This window comes from Diabrotica virgifera, chromosome 3 (assembly GCF_917563875.1).
Source record: "Diabrotica virgifera virgifera chromosome 3, PGI_DIABVI_V3a".
Taxonomy (NCBI): Eukaryota; Metazoa; Arthropoda; class Insecta; order Coleoptera; family Chrysomelidae; genus Diabrotica; species Diabrotica virgifera.
Window position 1 is genome coordinate 78,333,268 of NC_065445.1, and position 22,563 is coordinate 78,355,830.

Genomic DNA, 22,563 nt, shown 5'->3' on the forward strand with positions numbered 1-22,563 from the left:
TGATTCCGTCAACTCCTGCACCCATTGGTCATTCATCTGGATCCAAAGTAGACCCAATGGTACCTTCTCCATTTAAAAGAACTCTCTTTTGGCCTGGTGAGACTTCAGAAAATAAAAAAAGAGCAAAAAAAGAAAAGCTGCCAGCGGTAGTTACTTCTCCTCAAATGCTTGCCTATTTTGCAAAAAAGGATGAAGCTAAACAAAGGTTAGAGGACGAGAAGCAAAGAAGAAAATTAATACGTGAAACCAAAACGAAAGAAGCAGAAGAAAAGTGAAAATTAAAACAAAAGGTTGTAGTACCTTCATCTCCGTCTAGTTCTTCTTCTGAATCAATCGTTTATGAAGAGTCGGGGATGTCTTCCTTTGATTCCGTAAGTAGTGAGGACGAAAATACTGAATTAGTCAGCCAGAGAACAATTAAGAAAGGAGACTTTATAATTGGTCAGTTTTTAATGGGTAAGAGGGGTGCAACTGTATACCGGTACTTATGCGTAGTACAACAAAAAGAGCCTGAACCAGGAGAGTTTGTTTTCCAAGGCTTAAGGTCTGTGGACGAAACGAAAAAACTTTGTAAGGTTGTGGACAAAGACATTTCCTCGATTAATATTAATAAAATTATTAGAGTAATCCTCCTGATATTATTCATAAAGATAGACATTTAATTTATAGTTTTAAGAAAAAAGTGTATTGGAAAAACAACAAAATACCTTAAACTAAGTTTTGGTTTTATTGTGTTATTATGTATTGTTTTTATTATTATTTAACAATATTACTTCCTTAAATACTTATGAAGAAGTTAAAAATAAATCATTGTTCGATGATTAGGCTATACATGTTTGTGTTTTACTTTATTTCCCTTGGTATTGTGATGTAATTGTCTTTTTACGTGGTTGACTCTACTATTTTATTGTTTATGTTTTTAGGCACTAAGTTTAATTTAATTGACTTTATTTATTTTTAATAACTTACACTTAAAGAAATAAAGAACACTGAATTTATATCCTTTAATAACACTAATTTACAAACTTAACATTAAAATACTGCATTATTTTTATTCGTTACAAAATAACCACGGCTTTATTAAAGATTACACTAAAACAACAATTTATCTAAATGTCTAATATGTACAATTTACATTTACATTTATTTCGCGTCCGAACATCGAAAAATGTTACTCGACCGACGACTACAAATTTATAACTAACTCTAATTTCAAAAATGTCTCTTTATATAGTTATAAAAATTAATCTACTGATTTCCAGAAAAAATCGAAAGATATGTATTATTTACAAAGCAATAAAAGAAAGGTGTATTCGGTGACCTTCTAGATATGCTGATACGTTCGTAAACAGCTGTCTCGCCGACGAACAGGGTTTCAGACACTTCGGCGCCAGAAAGTTCTGGCGTTGACAGGGCCGGCCTGGGACCGTGACATTGCCCCCTCCTCAAAAGATGGTTCCTCCTGGAACCTTGTCGGGACTGGAACTGGATGCTGGTATCTGCAACTGGACCCTCTTTTACAACTCCCAGTTGTATAAAAGTGACAGGGGACGGTCTTCTCTCCGCACCAGTAAATATGCGGATTGCAACAGACTAACACCTGGACCTCGGTGTCTTGGAAAATTTCTTCTACCATATTTCGGATAACTCTCCAGTCTAATTGGCTGCATTCTAACTTTGGAATGGCTAACTTTTGCACGTCGGACTCCAACACGTGCTCTCTCAATTCAATTAATGCATCCCATACATCTTGGTAGGTAGGTTGGTCATGGACAGTGTCTTTTGTTACCAGATAGAATAGGTAACGTGATGCATCTTGGAGTTTCAATGCTTTGCCAGGAGCTGGCAGTTGGCATTGAAGTTCTGCAACTCGACCAAACTTCATTCGGAAGGCGGATGCCAACCCTCGTGCGTCTTTGATACTGGCCGGGATGGTATGGGCCAGTGAATAGTCATCGGGAAGTGCGAGTAAATCTCGCTTTTCTTCAGTGGTAACACCATGTCTTGCTTTACCGGTACCTCCATAGGCCCCCATGAACTCCTCAAACGTGAGGTCAGGTATTTCTCGAACTTGGTTGACTTCCACTTCTTCATCTACGTCGTGGTCTCCCTCGTACGGCGCCAACCGGTTATGGTGGACTATCATCGGCTTTCCCCTAGGAATCTTGCTTATTCGGTAGATAACGTCATTGATTTTCTTGACAATGAGGTACGGACCTTCCCAGAACTGCTGCAACTTGGGAGAACAACCTGTTCGCTTCTTTGGATTATAAAGCCAGACTTTGTCGTTCTCCTTGAAACATCCCTTCTCGGCTTGGGTATCGTATCGTTTCTTCATTCGGTCGCTAGCGATCTGAAGATTAGAACGGACCAACTCATGTATATCGTCCATTCTTCTTCGTAATTCATTCACGTAATCCTCACCAGCAACATCTTCTCCAGGTCGACATCCAAACTCTAGATCACAGGGTAGACGCATCTCCCGTCCAAATAGGACTTTTGCTGGTGTTTGGCCAGTTGATTCATTAACAGCAGATCTATAGGCCATTGCGAAGAACGGAAGGTACTGGTCCCAGTCTCGTTGATGATTGGACACCATCTTTGTCAAATACTTGCCGACTGTCCTATTCATACGCTCCACCATTCCATCCGATTGCGGGTGATAGGCCGTGGTTCTTGTCTTCTTCATCCCTAGTTTATCACAGATTCCTTGAAATAGATCGCTCTCAAAGTTCCTTCCTTGGTCACTATGGATCTCCAGAGGTACTCCAAATCGGCTGATGCAGTCTTTGATTAACACATCTGCAATAGTGGCGGCCTTCTGGTCTGGAATTGCGTAGATCTCCACCCACTTCGTGAAGTAATCCATTACCACCAACATGTATTTGCATCCATTGTCACTTTCTGGAAATGGCCCGGCAATATCCAAAGCTATTCTTTCAAACGGACTTCCAACATTGTACTGTCTCATAGGAGCCTTTCTTTTCCGGTAGGGCCCGTTACTTGTAGCACAGGTAGTACATTTCTTACACCAGTCCTTCACATCGTCGGAACTATTCATCCAATAAAATCGTTCCCGAATTCTCTGAAGGGTCTTCTTTACACCAAAATGCCCTCCTGATGGACTGTCGTGTAACTGACGAAGTACTTCGGCTACTCTGCTCTTTGGAATCACCAACTGTGTTCTCCTCACCGAACCATCATCATTTTCTATTACTCGTTTAAGCAAGCTGTCTTCCAAGATAAATGAGTCCCACTGCGCCCAATACGTCTTAACTACTGAGCCTAGGCTTGATATTTCTTGCCAAGATGGTCGACGATTTTCTTCTTTCCATTTTCGAATCTTCTGTAAAACTGGATCTTTTTCTTGTTCTTCCTTGATCTTGGTAGGCGTCCACTCGTCGTTGACCACTGTTGTTCTTAGTACTGCTGCTTCCTTTGACTCGTGTTTTGTTGCAATGGGAACATTCTGCTGGACACGGTCTTCTAGATAGAGAATCAGCGTTCCTGTGGCTAACTCCGGCCCGATGCTCGATCTTGAAATCATATTCTTGAAGTCGTTCAATCCATCTGGCTATCTGACCCTCTGGATTCTTAAACTGCATTAACCATTTAAGGGCGGCATGGTCGGTTCGGATTAGAAACTTCCTTCCGTAGAGGTATTGATAGAAGTGTTCCACTGATTTTACTACTGCTAGAAGTTCTCTTCTCGTGACGCAATAATTTCGTTCAGGTTTTGAAAGCACTTTACTAAAATATCCAAGGACTCGTTCCTGTCCTCCTTGGATCTGCGACAGCACTCCTCCAATTCCCACATTGCTTGCATCCGTATCTAAGATGAACTCTCCTTCTGGCAGTGGATACCCTAATATTGGCGCTGTAATTAAATGCCTCTTCAAAGTTTCAAAGGCCGTTTGGCAGTCTCCATCCCAGCAATAATCCCTTGCTTCCTCTGTAAGTCGCGTTAATGGCTTAGCAATATCTGCAAACTTCTTAATGAATCTCCGGTAGTATGTACATAGTCCCAGAAAACTTCTCACTTGATGTTTATCAGTTGGTTCAGGCCATTCCTTAATGGAATCGATTTTTCCTTTATCCACGGCCACTCCTTCTTTGCTGACTATATGACCTAAATAATTGACTTTACTTTGAAATAATTGGCATTTCTTGGGATTTATCATTAACTGGGCAGCTTTAAGTCGATTAAAAACGTCTTCTAAATTCTTCAGGTGGTCTTCAAACGTCTCCCCCAAAACGATTATGTCGTCTAAATACACCAGGCATGTTTTCCAAGATAACCCTCTCAACACATTTTCCATAAGCCTCTCAAATGTCGCAGGAGCGTTACAGAGTCCAAACGGCATAACGTTGAATTCCCATAATCCAGATCCTGTCGTAAAGGCCGTCTTCTCTTTGTCCACTGGATCCATTTCTACCTGCCAATATCCAGACTTCAAGTCCAACGTAGAAAACAATTTACTTCCAGCCAATGTGTCCAACGTGTCGTCGATCCGAGGCAAAGGATAACTATCTTTCTTGGTAACATTGTTCAACAAACGGTAGTCCACACAGAACCTCGTAGTTCCATCTTTCTTCTTGACCAGGACCACCGGAGAGACCCATGGGCTCGTAGAACTTTCTATCACCCCGTCTTTCTTCATTTCTTGAACAATCCTTTCAGATTCCTCTCTCTTCGCCTGTGGTAATCGTCGAGCTGATTGACGAATTGGCCTAGCGGTACCAGTGTCAATTTTATGTTTGACAACTGTCGTTCTTCCTGTCTTTCCTCCTTTCGGTACGAATATGTCACGATATTGCCGAAGAAACTCCCTTAATTTCCTTTTCTCCACTTGATTTAGAGATTGGCCTGCAACTGCAACCATTTGGTCGAACTTGTCGTTGGAATTATCTGATGTTGTTGTCTGACGGATTATGGACGTCACGGGTACACAAGTTCCTACTTTTGTCTCCTTCTTGATGGTCACCGGGTAGTCATTGACATTAATCAATCTCACGGGAATTTCTTTAGCAGAAGTAACCAATTCCTTTCCAATTATGATTCCTCGGCCAACCTCCTCGTCGTGGTTCCATGGCTCCATCATAACAGGTGTTCCTTCTTCTACAATTCCCTGTAGCCGCGCTACGATGATCGTTTCACTCCTCGCAGGCACAACTGTCTCTTCTTTAATGGCTGCTAGCACAGTGCTGTCATCATGTGGATGAAGAAATACCTCCTCGTTGCCAACTTTGATTACCCTGTTCTTAAAATCCAATTGAAATCCATGCAAATTCATTACGTCCATTCCTAATATAACATCTTCTTCGATGTCTGCAACTATGACAGTATGGACGAACTTTTCTGCTCCAATCCCTAATTGTATCTGGATTTCTCCGTGGATGTTGGCATTTTCACCTGTGGCAGTCCGCAGTCGCAACCTCGTTGGTAAGAGTTTCTTACGGCTGTTTAAAACTGACGGTCGTATAATGGTCCTGGTCGCTCCGGTATCCACCAACAATGTATACTTTTTACCATTTATTTCTCCATCCACATATACACTATCTTCACGACATTTCAAAGAAGCTATTAGTATGAGAGGGTCTTTGGAAAAGTTGCGGGTCGAAGCTGCCCCCCTAAGGCCGACCCGTTCTAGTTTTCCTGCTGGTGAGTCTCTTGATTGTTGTTGTACCTAGGGTACTTACATGAACTCCGTACGTGTCCCATTTCCCCACAGTTCCAGCACCTTATGGTCTTCGTTTTCTTGGATGCAATGTCTTTCATCATATTAACAAGCTGGTCAAGTTTGTCCTCATCCTGTTCCTCTTTCACAGTCCTCACTTTACTGTACCCACCAGAGGCCTGGGTAGCTGATTCGTATTCGAGGGCGGCAGACAAGACATCGACCAGCGTCTTGTGACGAGCTAATCGCAGTGTTCTTTGCATTTCATGATCACGAAGGCCATCAATAAATGTTTGAACAGCCAACTTTTCCATCATGTCTTCGGGAGCTGTTGGATATGCATATCGTACCAACCTGGCAATATCGACCTCGTATTCTTGAAGAGCTTCATCTTTCTTTTGTCTTCGATTTTTAAACTGCGACTGATAGACATGCTCTAAATGTTCGTGCCCATATCGCATATTCAGTCTCTTTTTAAGCTGCTCGAAGTCATCTGTCTCCTCTACGGCTATGGTCTGGAGGACATCCAAAGCGTCGCCTCGAAGAGCAATAGTGAGGTTTACAGCTTTTTCTTTTTCGGACCATCCGTTCGCTCGATTCGAACTGTTTCATGTAGTTGTTCCATGATGACTTTCCGTCGAAATTTGGCACCTTAACACGGGCATGACCTACACTCCCTTCAACTATCGACCGTGGCTCCAGTTTGTATTTGGTTTCATCATCTTTGATGTCTGTTAAGATGGGTTCCATCCCTTTCTCTACTTTTTCCGTTTCCTCCATTTTCTTTTCTATTTCCTTGATCTTTTCTTCAAAAGTAGATTTTATGGACGATATCTTGTCGTCAAAATCCGAAGTGACTTTAGAGATCTTGTCAGTCATCTTGCTTTCAAGGGATGAAATATCACCCGAAACTTTCAAAATATCACTAGAAACTCTATGTTCTAACGATGTAATGTCTGTCGAGACTTTGTTCTCTAACGATGTAATGTCTGTCGAAACTTTCAAAACATCCGAGGAAACTTGGGAGATTTCACTAGAAACTTTGCTCTCTAACGATGTAATGTCTGTAGAAACTTTCAAAACATCCGAGGAAACTTGGGAGATTTCACTAGAAACTTTGCTCTCTAACGATGTTATTGACGAAATTAAAGCAGCATGCTTGTCTTCAAACACGTAAGTTTCTGGATCATGACCCTCTTCTTTTAGTGCGTTCTTCAGACGTTCAACTAGATCAGCTTTTTTGCCGGTAGAACTCAGGTCCCTTTCTTCCAATTCAAGTCTCAGGTCTGCAATTGTTAGCTTACACAAGGAAGGCATGATCACACACTTTATTTATTACGATTTATATTTAGTTATTATTAAAGATTCCACACTGTATTAAACCGAGCTTATATTACTTATTTATTTTTTATCCACTTCTGATCACCAGTGTGATGTAATTGTCTTTTTACGTGGTTGACTCTACTATTTTATTGTTTATGTTTTTAGGCACTAAGTTTAATTTAATTGACTTTATTTATTTTTAATAACTTACACTTAAAGAAATAAAGAACACTGAATTTATATCCTTTAATAACACTAATTTACAAACTTAACATTAAAATACTGCATTATTTTTATTCGTTACAAAATAACCACGGCTTTATTAAAGATTACACTAAAACAACAATTTATCTAAATGTCTAATATGTACAATTTACATTTACATTTATTTCGCGTCCGAACATCGAAAAATGTTACTCGACCGACGACTACAAATTTATAACTAACTCTAATTTCAAAAATGTCTCTTTATATAGTTATAAAAATTAATCTACTGATTTCCAGAAAAAATCGAAAGATATGTATTATTTACAAAGCAATAAAAGAAAGGTGTATTCGGTGACCTTCTAGATATGCCGATACGTTCGTAAACAGCTGTCTCGCCGACGAACAGGGTTTCAGACACTTCGGCGCCAGAAAGTTCTGGCGTTGACAGGGCCGGCCTGGGACCGTGACAGTATTGATAAAATATAACATGATTTACACCTTAAGTTACATTTTATAGATGCCCAACATAGGGTAGTGTGTAAAATTGGGTGCCCATTACTGGGGCAATGAGGGCAACATATATAATTTTTTTTAAATATACCAGGCATTATTTTACCACTACAGTCACATAATACTTTAAAGTAAACATAATATAATAAATAAATAAAAAAAAATCGGGACCTCAATATTATCTAGAGGCGAGAAAAACAAGTTTGTTTGCTTAAGGTGCCCAGTATTGGTACACTTACCTTACAGTGTGTTTCATTAAAAAAAAAGTAAACACAGGAAGATGCGCCGAGCTGGCCACCAGCCGTCTTACACCATCGGCCAAGAAACGCAGCTGTGCCCAATACTCAACTAGGAGTGATGGTCCAAGAGAGAGAGAGAGAGATGTATAAATTTTACGTTTTTGCAGATATGTATTTTATTTAAAAAAATTTACAAAAAAAATAATTATCATCTGGTTTTAACAACATACACTAAAATATCAAAAGATGAAAATAAAAACGTAATTAAAGATTAAATATGAACGTATGCTAGCACTACATATTGAATTGAATAACTTTAAAATTATATTTTATAAATTACTAAATTAAATAAACAACCAATTTTAAAATCTACCCTAATAATTTTTCTACACTAGTAACTTTCTTGTACCAAATTAATTGTTAGTTAAATTTTATTACGAGTAAGATCGTTAATAATAACTTCTTAATTTACCTACATCTTGAGAACGTATAACGTATGCTTTGAAACAACTGAATGTTATAGAAGTATACACAGTATGTCCCTCTAAGTTGTATCCATATGGAAAACTTTTTTATTATTAATTTTACGAAAAAAAGTGATTCTTCATAAAAAGCTCTGCATGGTCCAAAACTTAAGATTTAACCATCAAATATCAAATTTTTTGAATATTATACGAGGTATGTCAAAAAGTTTGACTTTCACTCAAGAGTAAAGTAGCTTTATTTTTCACAATATTGAAAATTGCTATTAAGAAAAGTTGTTTGGAATTAAAAACTATTCTCTAGTAGGCAATTACATTCTTCTAATTGAATTTTTTTTTTGTAAAATTATGGATAACTAACATTATTTTCAATTATGTCAATTCAGATAACTCTTTTATTATTCATTTTACGAAAAAAAGTGATTCCTAATAAAAAGTTCTACATGGTCTAAAACCTAAAATACAACCATCTTATGTCAAATTTTATCAATTTTATACGAGGTATGTCAAAAAAGTATGAATTTCGCTCAAGAGTAAAATACGTTTATTTTTCACAATATCGAAAATTGTTATTATGAAAAGTTATTTAGAATTAAAAACTATGTTTCAGTATGTCATTACATCCTTCTAATTGAAATATTCTGAACTATAAAGGTATTTTACTTTTGATATAAATTTATCTTTTTTGACATACCCCTAATTGATAAAATTTGATATAAGATGGTTGTATTTTAGGTTTTAGACCATCCAGAACTTTTTATTAAGAATCACTTTTTTTCGTAAAATTAATAATAAAAGTTATCAGAATTAAAATACTGAAAATAATGTTAGTTATCCATAATTTTTCAAAAAAGAAATTTTCAATTGGAAGGATGTATGTAATTGCATATTAGAATATAGTTTTTAATTCCAAACAACTTTTCATAATAGCAATTTTAATATTGTGAAAAATAAAGCTACTTTACTCTTGAGTGAAATTCAAACATTTTGACATACCTCGTATAATATTCAAAAAATTTGATATTTGATGGTTAAATCTTAGGTTTTGGACCATGCAGAGCTTTTTATGAAGAATCACTTTTTTTCGTAAAATTAATAATAAAAAAGTTTTCCATATGGATACAACTTACAGGGACATGAAGTAAATGTATCTATGTACCTACTCGTGTCAAAAAAGCTGGTAATAATTTCTAAGGGCTTTGCCCAAAACAAATGCCAGTTAAATTTTTATTACCTCGGAAACATAATCCACAGCTCTATAAATATTACATTTTTCTCAATAAAAGTGTAAATATTTCGAAAATTTTTAACCTTATGACCTTATACCAACTCTTCATGTTTTTAAAAAAATATATTCAAAAATTATTTACATAATATAAATAGGGTATTCCATTTAAAAAAAACACAACTTTGGTTCATACCGTCGTTCTGACTCACCCTGTATAATCGAAAATAATTTTAAATTATAGACGTCTTTGATACACGTTAGTTTTGTTATAAACATTTTTTGGTATATCCTACAGTTTAGCCGTAATCAAAGAAAACCAGAGGTTTGGCGCACCCCCTATATTGTTATTTTTTATTTGTTATATTACCATTAGCTTTACTGGTTTAAAACCAGTTTTATCATCGATTTAATCTTTACCGCTTATGTGACCACTTTTTCCCCGCACGTCTCGTTGAACTTATTTTTTTTTTTAACGATCAGTTATATTTTTGTGGTTCTCCACTAGTCTGTGTCTCTTGCCTTTTTGTTTAACACGTTTTAAGAATGACACTAAAATTCTCTTAAAATAATTTTTACTGAAAAATCCTGTATAAAAGGTATAAAATTTAATTAAAAGCCCTTAAGTTCTACATAAATCACAGAACGTTTTAGATATATAAAATAGCATCATCAGTGCTAGAACCGGTTAATCACATGCTAAGCTATCAAAAAAATACCAGGGTATAAACCAGGGGTGGGCAAAGTGCGGGCCGCATGCGGCCCTTGATACATTTTTTTGTGGCCCCCGGAAAAAGTAAATTATTTTCATTTAAATATTTTTTTAAAATTATTTCTAATATTAATAAATCAATATAGATAATGCAGCTCATTAATAATCAATATAGATAGCAATTTCGCAGATGGTAATTTTTCCGCAAATTTTCAATATAACGCAGGCAATTATTTGGGTTTTCGGCACAGTATTTTGTCGGCTCCCTCAATGTAATCCAAGAAATTTCAAGGATTTCAGGAACTGTTTGAAAAAATTATCCCGTAACCACCTAGTAAGTGTACAACTGACAAAGCACCAAATCTAAGAGGAGCAAATATTTTAATGTTAAGAAAATTTAAAGTAGACAACGTCATTTTAATTATAACTAATATTGTTAATTTTATTCGTTCAAGAGGATGATTATCGTGCGTTCATAGCATTCTTGGTAGAGTTAGAAACAGAACATCCTGATGTCTTATTTATACCACAATCATATTCGTTGGTTAAGTTTAAAAAAGGTCATTAAAAGATGTTGTGAATTAGGGGAAGAAATTGTTTTATTTTTAGAAAGGAAGAACTGCTAGTAATTTGCTAAATTTATAAGTTTTGAACGCAAACTGAAACTCAAACTATTCATTGATGATATAAAAAAGAAAGAATTAGTTCAATTATTTCCCTTATTAAAACCATTAAATAATGTACCAGAAAATAAGTTTAAAATTTATGAAAAAAAAGTTGTAATATGTTGACGGAATTATCACTTCTATCATTAGTTATCGTATCAGTAGATCAGTAGAGTAGATCGTTTATCACTTCTAAAATATAATTTTTCAGTTCAAATTGATTGCGTAAATGTTTATATTCAACTAGAAATTATAGGTTAATTTGCATATTTTTGCTTTGCATTTTGCAAATCTTTGCAAATGACCGAAAGTACATACCTAGCTAAATTTATAGTTCGCCATTTTTTTGCGAGAAAACATTTTGAATAATGAACATAAATAAAAATCCATTGAAGAGTGGAATTTTTAACACAAAGTTTATACCCGAAATAAAAAGAATCATGAACGAGGACATAAAACCAAACTAAAATTTTATAAAAGCCATTAAGGTTGGTTTTTCATATCTTAATAAATATTATTTATTTAAGTTTGTAAATAATTAATAATGTAAAACAAACTAAGTTATCAATCGAAGTAGCGCAGAAAACGACAATAAATATCGCCTCCGTACCACCAGATTGACAACAGGTGGAATACTTTCTTTGGTTACACCTCCTGAGATTTTCAAAATTTATAAATCATACAGGGTGCCGAGGAAATTAAGATGAGAGAATTTTAAATAGTTCACAACTCATCTACTCAGCGTGGTAAAGCTCCAACAAGAAAGATTCCTTAATACTCAAACAAAAGAGTAAATGAATTAAAAAAGGAGGTGTAACCAAAGAAGGTATTCCACCTGTTGTCAATCTGGTGGTACGGAGGCGATATTTATTGTCGTTTTCTGCGCTACTTCGATTGATAACTTAGTTTGTTTTTCGGTAGATGGCCCTAGTTGATCGGTGACATTTCTTTCTTTGCAATTCGGGAAGGCCTAAGCTATGGTAAATGGTTAAAGCGGAGAGAAGAGGATATGGGTTTACTGATGAGGGGAAAAAGATCTCCGAAACCGGTATAGACTCTTCCTGCACTCTCCGCTTTAACCAGAGTATTATGCAGCTGCTGCATTTTCGTTTTGCAAAGAAATTGAGAATGTTTATACATTTTTAATTAATAATGTGTTTCATAAATATTTTTATTAAGTAGGTATTAGGTCTGGGGTCTGGATCCCGCGTATGAAAAAAAAGTTGATTAATAGCAAACTGAAAATTTGTTAATAGCTTAAGGGTGTCTAGTCGGATAAACTTTGATATATGGGAACACTGGAACAGGGGCAGTTTTAATTGTGGAACAGGTTAAAAATTTAGAACGGTCAGACCACGAAAACGGCACATTTATTTGGTCTGACAGAACAGACTTAAACTCTCCGAACAGATATTAAACTCTCATGCAAAAATCAGAATGCTATTTATCACCTGTCATAATTCCTGTCATTTGACATATTCTACATGTTCCACTCATTAAAACGCCCATTTGGTGATAAATAGCAGTCTGGTTTGTCGGACAAAATTCATGTGCTGTTTTCGTGGTCTGGCCTTTCCAAATTTTTAACCCGTTCCACAATTAAAACTTCCCCTGTTCCAGTGTTCCCATATATCAAAATTTGTCCGACTAGACACCCTTAAGCTATTAACAAATTTTCAGCTTGCTATTAATTCAACTTTTTTTTCATCCGCGGGATCCAGACCTATATTTAATTCTTTCAAAGAAAACAAAAACAATGAAGAGAATCAAGATCAATCGACGGGAAATTGAAACGTCAAATAAATTTCATTTCACACTTAAATTGTGGCATATTTCCAAATAAAATAGTAAATTGCATAAAATGTCACAAGGAAATAGCTTGAGAACCATATTAGTGAAAAAAGAAATAGGTTCCAAGATGAACTAAAAATAAATAAATATACAGGGTGAGGCAGATAACTGGCCTATTAGAAATATCTCGAGAACTAAAAGCAACAGTATCATGAAAATTGGAATACAGGGGTTTTGAAGGATGATCTATTAAATGAAAATATTTTCATCTCTTTGCAACTTCCGGTTATACCGGAAGTTGCTTATAACTTCGTTTTTTTAAATGGGACACCCTGTATATTTTTACATTTTTGGATTCTCTTCGATGTCTTCTTTCTTAAAATATGAGGTTTTGTAATATTATACAGAGTATTTTAAAAGATAATTACGTTTTTTTATTAATTTCGTAGCAACATTCACACCCTGTAGAATTGTAGTAGTTTGACATCTAAAACTCTACTTACGTTCAAATGATTTTTAATATACTCTACTATTGTTAAGAATCATTAGTATAGCTAAATTTTTAATTTTAGTATACAGGGTTGGTCGAAACTCGGAATGAGTATTTTCTGAGTTTTCTTAAATGGAACACCCTGTATTTTAGTATTGTAATGAAATGATATTTTATGGTACTTTTTTATTTCTTAAGCATTCCCTATACCTAACTGCTTTAATTTGTGCTTAATTGTTAGTCGCACCAACAATCTTAACTACGTAGCTATTTTGATAGCTAAACCATTATTGGTAATTTTAAGGATCGGTCTGGATTAATATGTATTTATTTCTGAAAAATTGTTTGTGATTGAATATTTTCATGGCCAACCTAATAAAATTTTACGTATTTTTTGATGCAATTAATGTTTAACTTGAATCACCAATAACTCACAAATTAAAGCAGTTAGGTATAGGGAATACTTATAAAATAAAAAAGTACTATGAAATATCATTTCACTACAATACTAAAATACAGGGTGTTCTATTTAAGAAAACTCGGAAAATATTCATTCCGAGTTTCGACCAACCCTGTATACTAATATTTCAAAATTAGCTATACTAATGATTCTTAACAATAATAGACTATATTAAAAATCACTTGAACGTAAGCAGAGTTTTTAATGTCAAACTATTACAATTCTACAGGGTGTGAATTTTGCTACGAAATTAATAAAAAAACGTAAATATCTTTTAAAATACCCTGTATAATATTACAAAATCTCATATTTTAAGAAAGAAGATATTGAGGAGAATCCAAAAATGTAAAAATATACAGGGTGTCCCATTTAAAAAAAACAAGTTATATGTTCCGAACAAGTTCCGGTATAACCGGAAGTTGCAAAGAGATGAAAATATTTTCATTTAATAGATCATCCTTCAAAACCCCTTCATTCCAATTTTCATGATTCTGTTGCCTTTAGTTCTCGAGATATTTCTAATAGGCCAGTTATCTGCCTCACCCTATATACCTATCACATATATTTGACGAAAATAGCATGCTTAAATAAGGGCGAATGTTATTTAAAAGGGAGAGATATGGTTCGAAAATTTTGAAAATTTCAATTTTTTTTATTATTGTAAATGAAAGTACATAACTTCAGGAACAGTCTCTAAAAATTTCAGATACCGAAGTAAAATTACCGCAAAAACAGCATGTTTAATATCCCTACTTTCGATTCACTTTGCAGCAGCTTGAGTGTAGTGAGAAAGGATCAACAGATTTTCCTTCTGTAAATTACTCTGCGATTCAAAAACATATTCCAATGTGCATCAATTTACGATTTGACACACAAAAAAAGAAATTTAAAATAAAAGTTGTCAAAACTTTAAACGTGTTTTTCTCAAAACTGCCTTTTTCAAAGGCGGTGGACATTGTAACTCAAAAGCTACTTGGCAGATCCACCTCAAATTTTTCATCGATTTTCTTTAGACATTTCGTAAGATAACTCTGCCGAGATATTTTTTGTTGTAGGCTTATTCTTTGTTTAACGATAATAAATACGTTGATTTTCACCCCTTTGACAAAAAAAATCGTAATTTTGACTTCTAGGTGATATAAAAACTCAAAAATCGTTTAAACTAAAAAACTCGGGAGCGATACCTCAAGAAAAAACTTATGCTAATAAACTATTTTTGAATTTTTTGTTTCATAATATGATCCTATTACGAATTCTGATGTTTACTGCAAAATATTTTTCTTTTGAATCGTCTGTAAAAATTTGCCACCGATGGGATATTTTTCAATATTTAGTCTTAATTTTTTTTAGTATTCTTTGAATTGTACTAAATAAGTTTATTTAATTTAAAAACGAAATTTAAAAAATGGTACTTGAAATATTGATTTCAAGCCATACCCCCCGCCCTACTAACAAAATTAGTAAAAAGTTCAAAATTCGAACATATTAAGGTAACAAATATTGCGGCCCCCGGTAATAGACAAAAAACATTTTGTGGCCCTTTCTAGAAAAAGTTTGCCCACCCCTGGTATAAACCCTTCAAATGGTATAAAAATGTGTTAAATTTACATTGTTACTTAAAATTCCAAACAATGGATAAAATTGGCAAAAATAAGGCTCATAGTAACTGTATGAGTCTCCCATCACGTGGGTTGCTAAACAGATAGATTTGTCTTTACATTAGGAATGTTAGATGGCAACTTGTCTTGCCAAATGTCAGTTTTCATCTAACATTCATAATGTAAAGACAAATCCACCTGATCAGCAATCCACGTGATGGGGGGATAAGCACACGATAAAATTGAATGGATCAATTTTATCCATTGTTTGGAATTTTAAGTAACAGTGAAAATTGAAAACATTTTTATACTACCTATTTAAAGAGTTTATACCTTGGTATTTTTTGGTGACTCAGCATGTGATCAACCAGTTGTAGCACTGACGTTGATATTATATACAGTGAAGACGTTTGAGTTGAAATAAATTCATTTTCTCGAGAATGGGCGACTGTGGAGACAAATCCCGAAACAAGTCGATTTTTATTTTTAAATTATAATTTTTTGGCATACGTCATCTGGGCGTGATGACGTAATCGATGATTTTTTAAATGAGAATAGGGGTCGTGTGATTGCTTATTCGAAAGGTTATTCAATGCTCTATTCACTAATATAAACATAAACATAATTCAAAAATGAATAACCATTTTCAATTTCGTTGCAACACGAAACTACAACCGCATCATTATTCCAGTTCAATCAGAGAGTGCAGCAAGCACCTCTACCGGTTTCGAAACTTATTAGTCTCTCATTAGGAGGCACATATGCTGCTCTCTCTGACCCAACCAAGACAAACCCCGGCGTGCAGTCACGGATTGCAACGAACAAAATGGCAGGGATGCCCTAGCGACAGCTGGTAGCAAAAAACTAAATTTTCAATCTAATAGCACATAAAACAACACAAAAAAAATGTTATTCTACATCCTACCGGACTGAAAACAATGGGAACCTTCTCTGGTAACACCTCCGAGGCTTCTACAATTTGCAAGCCATAACGAATGCTGAGACTAAGGAAGATGAGGGAATTTCACAATTTATAATTCACGTCCCATCTGCTCAGCGCGGTAAAGTTCCAACGAGAATGGTTCCCTACGTACTCCAATCAGAGTAAACGTGTAAGTCAAACATGAATAACCATTTTCAATTTCGTTGCAGCACGAAACTACAGCCGCATCATTATTCCAGTTCAATCAGAGAGTGCAGCAAGCACCTCTACCGGTTTCGAAACTTATTAGTCTCTCATCAGGAGGCACATGTGCTGCTCTCTCTGATCCAACTAGGACAAACCCCGGCGTGCAGTCACGGATTGCAACGAACGAAATGGCAGGGATGTCCTAGCGGCAACTGCTAGCAAAAAACTAAGTTTTTAATCTAGTAGCACATAAAACAACACAAAAAGTGTTATTCTACATCTACGAGGCTTCTACAATTTGCAAGCCATAACGGATGCTGAGACTAAGGATTGTTAATTGTAATGTGTTAATGGTAATTGTTAACAGTAAATTCTAAATTTGAAAAAATATATAGGTAATAATCAGATTATTACAGCGAATATTTCATTGGCTAGAGTTAGTGACGAGTTTATATGACGTCATTATTATATTTGGTGAGATTGTAAATGGTAACTGACGTCTCTCATAATATTGGAGGTTAAATATAATGTCAAATTATTGTTTTCAAATTATAATCTGGGAAGACGAAATATAGATATATTATTGTTTTAATATAATTCAATTAAAATAACCAGGAATTTGAATCAAAATCAACTGGGGAAACTAAAGTTACAGAATTTAATGTGTTGACAATTTCATAGGACAGTTTATATTTTAACCAACTTCACATCCATAAACAAAAATCTTACATGAGCTTCTATAGGATAACATGAGTTTGAAATTTATATTGCAGATGATTGTCTTTGATTCACATTCTTTGGTAAATAAAAATATGTTGTTTGGCAACAGCACTTTCCTGCTAAACTAGTAGCCAGTAGCGAAAAAATATGAGGAAAAATGTGTTGAAATTATTTGCCGCCAAGTTTGTACCAATGGGTTATGATTAGTGATGTGAGTCCAGAATATTTCCAAGCGAATATTCGCGAACATTGGAAAGTTTCCGAGAATATTCGCCTATAAAAAATGGAAATATTCTGACCGAGAATATTCCCGGAAACTTTCAATGGAAAATTCTCGAGAATATTTCCGAGAACTTTCGAGAATTTTTCCGAGAATATTTCCGAGAACTTTCCATAATATTTATGGTAACTTTTCATAATATTTCCGAGAACTTTTGAGAATATAAAGCATTTACATTAGGCATTCAGTGTGATGGCTGGTCAAATATAAGAAACCAATCTGTTATTAACTTTAAGGGCGTTTAGACGCCGCGATACATGCGAGCAATTTATTGTGACGATAAATTGCTACGATTGATTGATTTTTCTAAAAGCTGTTTAGACTCTGCGATAAATTGTTGCGATCAATTAAGTAGCGTTTAGGCGCCGTGATAAATGCGAGCAATTTATTGTGACGATAAATTGCTACGATTTATTGATTTCTATAAAGCTGTTTGGAAGCTGCGATATATTGTCGCGATTGATTATAAACTGAAACAACTCTATCGTTACAATAAATTGATGCAATCCGATAGGTACCAACTCCAACCCAATTCCAATCTCGATAAATAGCTGCGATGTACCGTTTACACACAACGATAATTGAAACAACTCGATTGATATCGATAAATTGCACGGATTTATCGCTGCCTAAACGCTGCCTTATAAACTAAAACAACTCGATCGTTACAATAAATTGATGCAATCCGATACCAACTCCAATCCCCCAATTCCGATAAATCGCTGCAATGTACAGTTTACACTCAACGATGAATTGAAACAACTCGAGTGATATCGATAAATTTCTGCGATTTATAGCGGTGTCTAAACCCTGCTTTGACAACACACCTGAACCAGTAATGTGTATACTTAAAACACTTTTTACAGATTATGAAAGGCACACAGCTGAATATCTTTCACAAGAAATAATAATAAATAATATAATATAAAGGAAGTCGGCCCAGAAAAATTTTGTGGGATTGTTACAGACAATGCAGCACCAATGGATCATTTTGCCAAATGCAAACAAATATAATTTTATTGAAGCATATTCCTGTGTTTCTCATACATTAAATTTGCTGGTGTCTGATTTGATAAACCTACATTCTCGTAAAAATGTTGAGGCATGTTGTAAAGAAATTGTTAAAAAGGTAACTAATTCCCAGATATCTCTTGCCCGATTTAATAGAATCTAGCTTCAAAACTACAATAAAGTTATATCATTAAAACTTCCTGTAAAAACTAGATCGGGTTCAATCCTTAATTGTAAAATAGCCTTATTGTGTTTGAAAGTGCTTTACAAATGCTTATGGTCATAGAGGGAGAAAATTTAAAATTTTCACGGAATTTTAAATAAAACTGGATGATGAAATATTTTGAATAAAGTTGCAAAAAGTAGCAGTTACGCTAACACCAATAATTTGTAAAATGGATTACTTTATTGGAAGGCAATATGTTTAAAATATCCCAGGTTATCGAGGTATTTAAGGACATAGCAAATATTTTTACCGAGAATATTCCATTACTTCCAATCAGTAATCCCGAGGAAAAGGAATGCTTATATCTAAATTAGAAAAAAAAGAAAAAATGGCAGTGAAGTCTGTGCACTATGCTCTGCAAACTTACTTGATTCTTTTAACAAGACAAAGCATTACTGGTAAAGAGCATATATTAGCTAAGCAGTGCGTATAGACAAAATATTAACCAACCATCCCAAGTTTATTGACAAAACAAAAAACATTTTTACAGAACTAACATACAATAGACATACAACATACATACAATACACACTAACATACAATAGACTAACAAGAAAAAATACAATATTTCCATAAGTTTCCGAAAGTTTTCAATATTCCCGGAAAGTTTCCGGAAACTTTCCGGCGTTTGAATCTTCCCGGAAATTTTACATCACTAGTTATGATGTCATTAAATCTATGTCGTTCACGCCTATTGTAATTTTTTGAATTTGACCATATCAGTTTTCATCCATAATACGTAAATAAATATTATATTTTAGAGTAGGTGATTACATACCATGGACAAAAATTGCCAGACACTTTAGATACAGGGAAAGATCACAATTACATCATAGGTTTAAATATTTTTTGAACCATGTTGATAAGAAACAAGGAAAGTTTTCATTGGCCGAAGATTGCTTAATTTACATATGCGTAGAAAAATTTGGAATGGCCTATCATGAAGTTACAGAACATTTGAAGGATAGATCTCGTACCCAAATACGAACTAGGTAAGATTTTAACAGTTTAGGATTGCAAAATTACTTATTTGTTAATATACAGGGTGTTTCATTAATAATTAGAAATATTTTAACTGTAGGTTCTTGGGCTCAAAATATTAAGATTTAACCCAAATTACTTACGGCCATGGGTACATAATTCGCAAATATTTTACGGCTATCCCTACTTTTTTTGTCTTTACACGGCAAATTACGTGTAGTAAAATTCACACTGGTATGGATATGTAACCATTACTAGAATGTTTCCAGGATCCAGCAAGTAAAAAAAGCTCTGGATCCAGCTGGATTGCTGGATGCTGGATCCAGCAATTGCAATCTTTCTTCTTTGCTCAGGCGATTAATTGGCTTTCAAATTTTAGAAGCCACTAATGGTGTAACCAGGAGATTAGTTCTGATAAAGTTTTATTTTTAAGATTGTTAATATTAAAAGTAAAACTTTCGTTCGTCTTTAACAGATGCCGCCACGGCATCCATGTCATCATAATCTTTCGTTTGTGGGTAGAGACTGACGGCCAGAATTTTAGTAATTCAGAGAGAATCAAATAATATGTGCTCTCTGAAGAGACTCTAACAAGAGTCGAAACTAGTCAGAGCCCTTTTGGCGCTCTCTGAACTAACTAAAATAAGACGGCTCTAGTTTCGATTCACAACGAAATTTATTAATAAAAATATACTTTTCAGATATATAACTTGCTTGAAATTAGATGCCAAAAAGAATACATGGACGGAAGCTGAGGACGATACTTTGATACGCCTAAGAGAACAACAGACTAAAATGGATTGGACAACTATTGCACAAACGTTAAGAAGAACCCCGGGTCAGACGCGTCAACGTTATCACGTAATAAAAAAATATTTAGAGAAGAACTCAGGAAGCACCATTATGAATGTACCAAGAAGAATTCACGTTAAGGAAGAAAATAATTCAGTACTTAAGTAAGGGTTATTATTGATACTTTGACTCTGAAACTATTTTTTGTGGCATATTTTACACTTAAAAGCCTACAGTAGCGTGTTATCAATATAACTACTTCAGGAGATAGTATCATACTCTTTTTCTAAAGTTCTGCGAAACTTTGGCAACAGTGGCAATATTTGACATTATCTAAGATCAATATTTTGACATAATACTCATAGGCGCGCTTAATGGAAGTAATAGAAAACAATTTTATTGTTAGTAAATAAATATTTATAAAAATAAACCAAAATAGGTGAAAATTTTATGTTCAACGAAATAATAATAAAACAATAATAAATAGTCATTTCGTTGTGAAGCGAAACAAGAACCGTCTTATTTTATTTAGTTCATAATAGAACTTTACATCAACTTTTCCCATTTTTTAAACTATTAATAATATTTTTAGAATAAAAAATCCTCCTAAAACTTTATATACATACATTAAAATTCGAAATATTTTTACGTAAATATACTTACCTATAAGTGAATCTCACAATTAACAATAATCCTTTTTTTTTCAAATAATCCAACAACTTAGTTCTATTACACAAAAATATACAGTGATGAGCGCGCTAATAACCGGCAAAATAACGCAAAAGATAGAAAACATAATACATTGCCAAACAAAAAGAGATAAAACTAGTGGAGGTGGAAATTATCGTTATTAACGTATAGGTAATTAGGATTACATTAGGGGGCATCCATAAACTACCTCGTAAAAAATTTGAAAAGTATAAATACGACTTACTAATCAAATAGAACACAATATTTTATTTCCATTCATTCTTTCAGAACTATTTTTTCACACACAGTATGCAGCACATAAATGAATTAACAATTTAACATTGTTTGCTTCCAGACTTTGTTCTGTATATAGAAGCGCTTGTTTAAACTCAAAGAACAATGTCTTATTGTTTGTTGTCCTGTACAAAGTGCTATACCCTATTCCACGAACATACGCCTGTTTTGGATTACTTCGACAACGAATATTTTACTGTGCAAAATAAGAACGAAAGTAAATTGAAAATTACATTGTTGTTTATTGGAATAATTATTAGCGCCATTTACTTTCGTACTTCTTATGTTGCACAGTAAAATATTCATTGTCGAAGTAATCCAAAACAGGCGTATGTCCGTTGAATGGCCCATACCTAATATTATTTTAAGGCTATGACTGATAAAAACGAAATGTATGCGATAAAAGTATCTATAAGAGATTTTTTTTTAATTTTAACAAAGATGTATTTATTCGTGAACGTTTTGTTTTATTTTCAATTTCATTTCAAAAACTAAATGTTTTTATATGAATATCTGATACTTTAATGCTGGTAAAAGCTAGTAAAAAATTATATTTATAGAGACAATAGCGACAAATTTAAATATACCAATATATTAAACGACGTCGAATGTGCACTCATATCCCCCCACACCCCTGTCGTATTTCGTCGAAATAAGCAAGCCCCCCTCCCTCTTCTCAACAACGTAGTTTATGGAGGTCCCCTTACATAGTTTCCCACCTTTACACGTCTGTGACAGGAGTATTTTATAAAATTCTACTGTCACAGTGATCGTTGTCATACTCCTTTGATACGTCTAAAGGTGGGAAACTATGTAATGTAATGTTAATTTATACGTTTATAACGATTATTTCATTCATAGGAGATTCTGGCCAATATAAAGCTACAGAAATAAAAATTAAACTGATTATTTTTTAATGATTTTAACTTCCAATCGTATAGTAAGATATTTGATCACGTGTTTATTCTGTCCAATCAGATTAAAATTATACTGATTATTTCATTCATAGGAGATTCTGACCAATAGAAAGCTACTAAATTAAGGTGATAATTTTTGATAA

At 34.4% G+C, this 22,563-nt stretch overlaps 1 protein-coding gene across 1 annotated transcript in view; it reads left to right on the forward strand.

The window, feature by feature from the left end:
• Positions 1-22,563, forward strand: part of LOC114335970 (snRNA-activating protein complex subunit 4) — a 78,295-nt gene that overhangs the window by 34,146 nt on the left and 21,586 nt on the right. The window contains exons 5-6 of the mRNA XM_028286271.2: positions 19,508-19,738; positions 20,429-20,683. Of these exons, the coding sequence (XP_028142072.1) occupies positions 19,508-19,738; positions 20,429-20,683 (486 nt within the window). The remainder of the gene's footprint in view (positions 1-19,507; positions 19,739-20,428; positions 20,684-22,563) is intronic.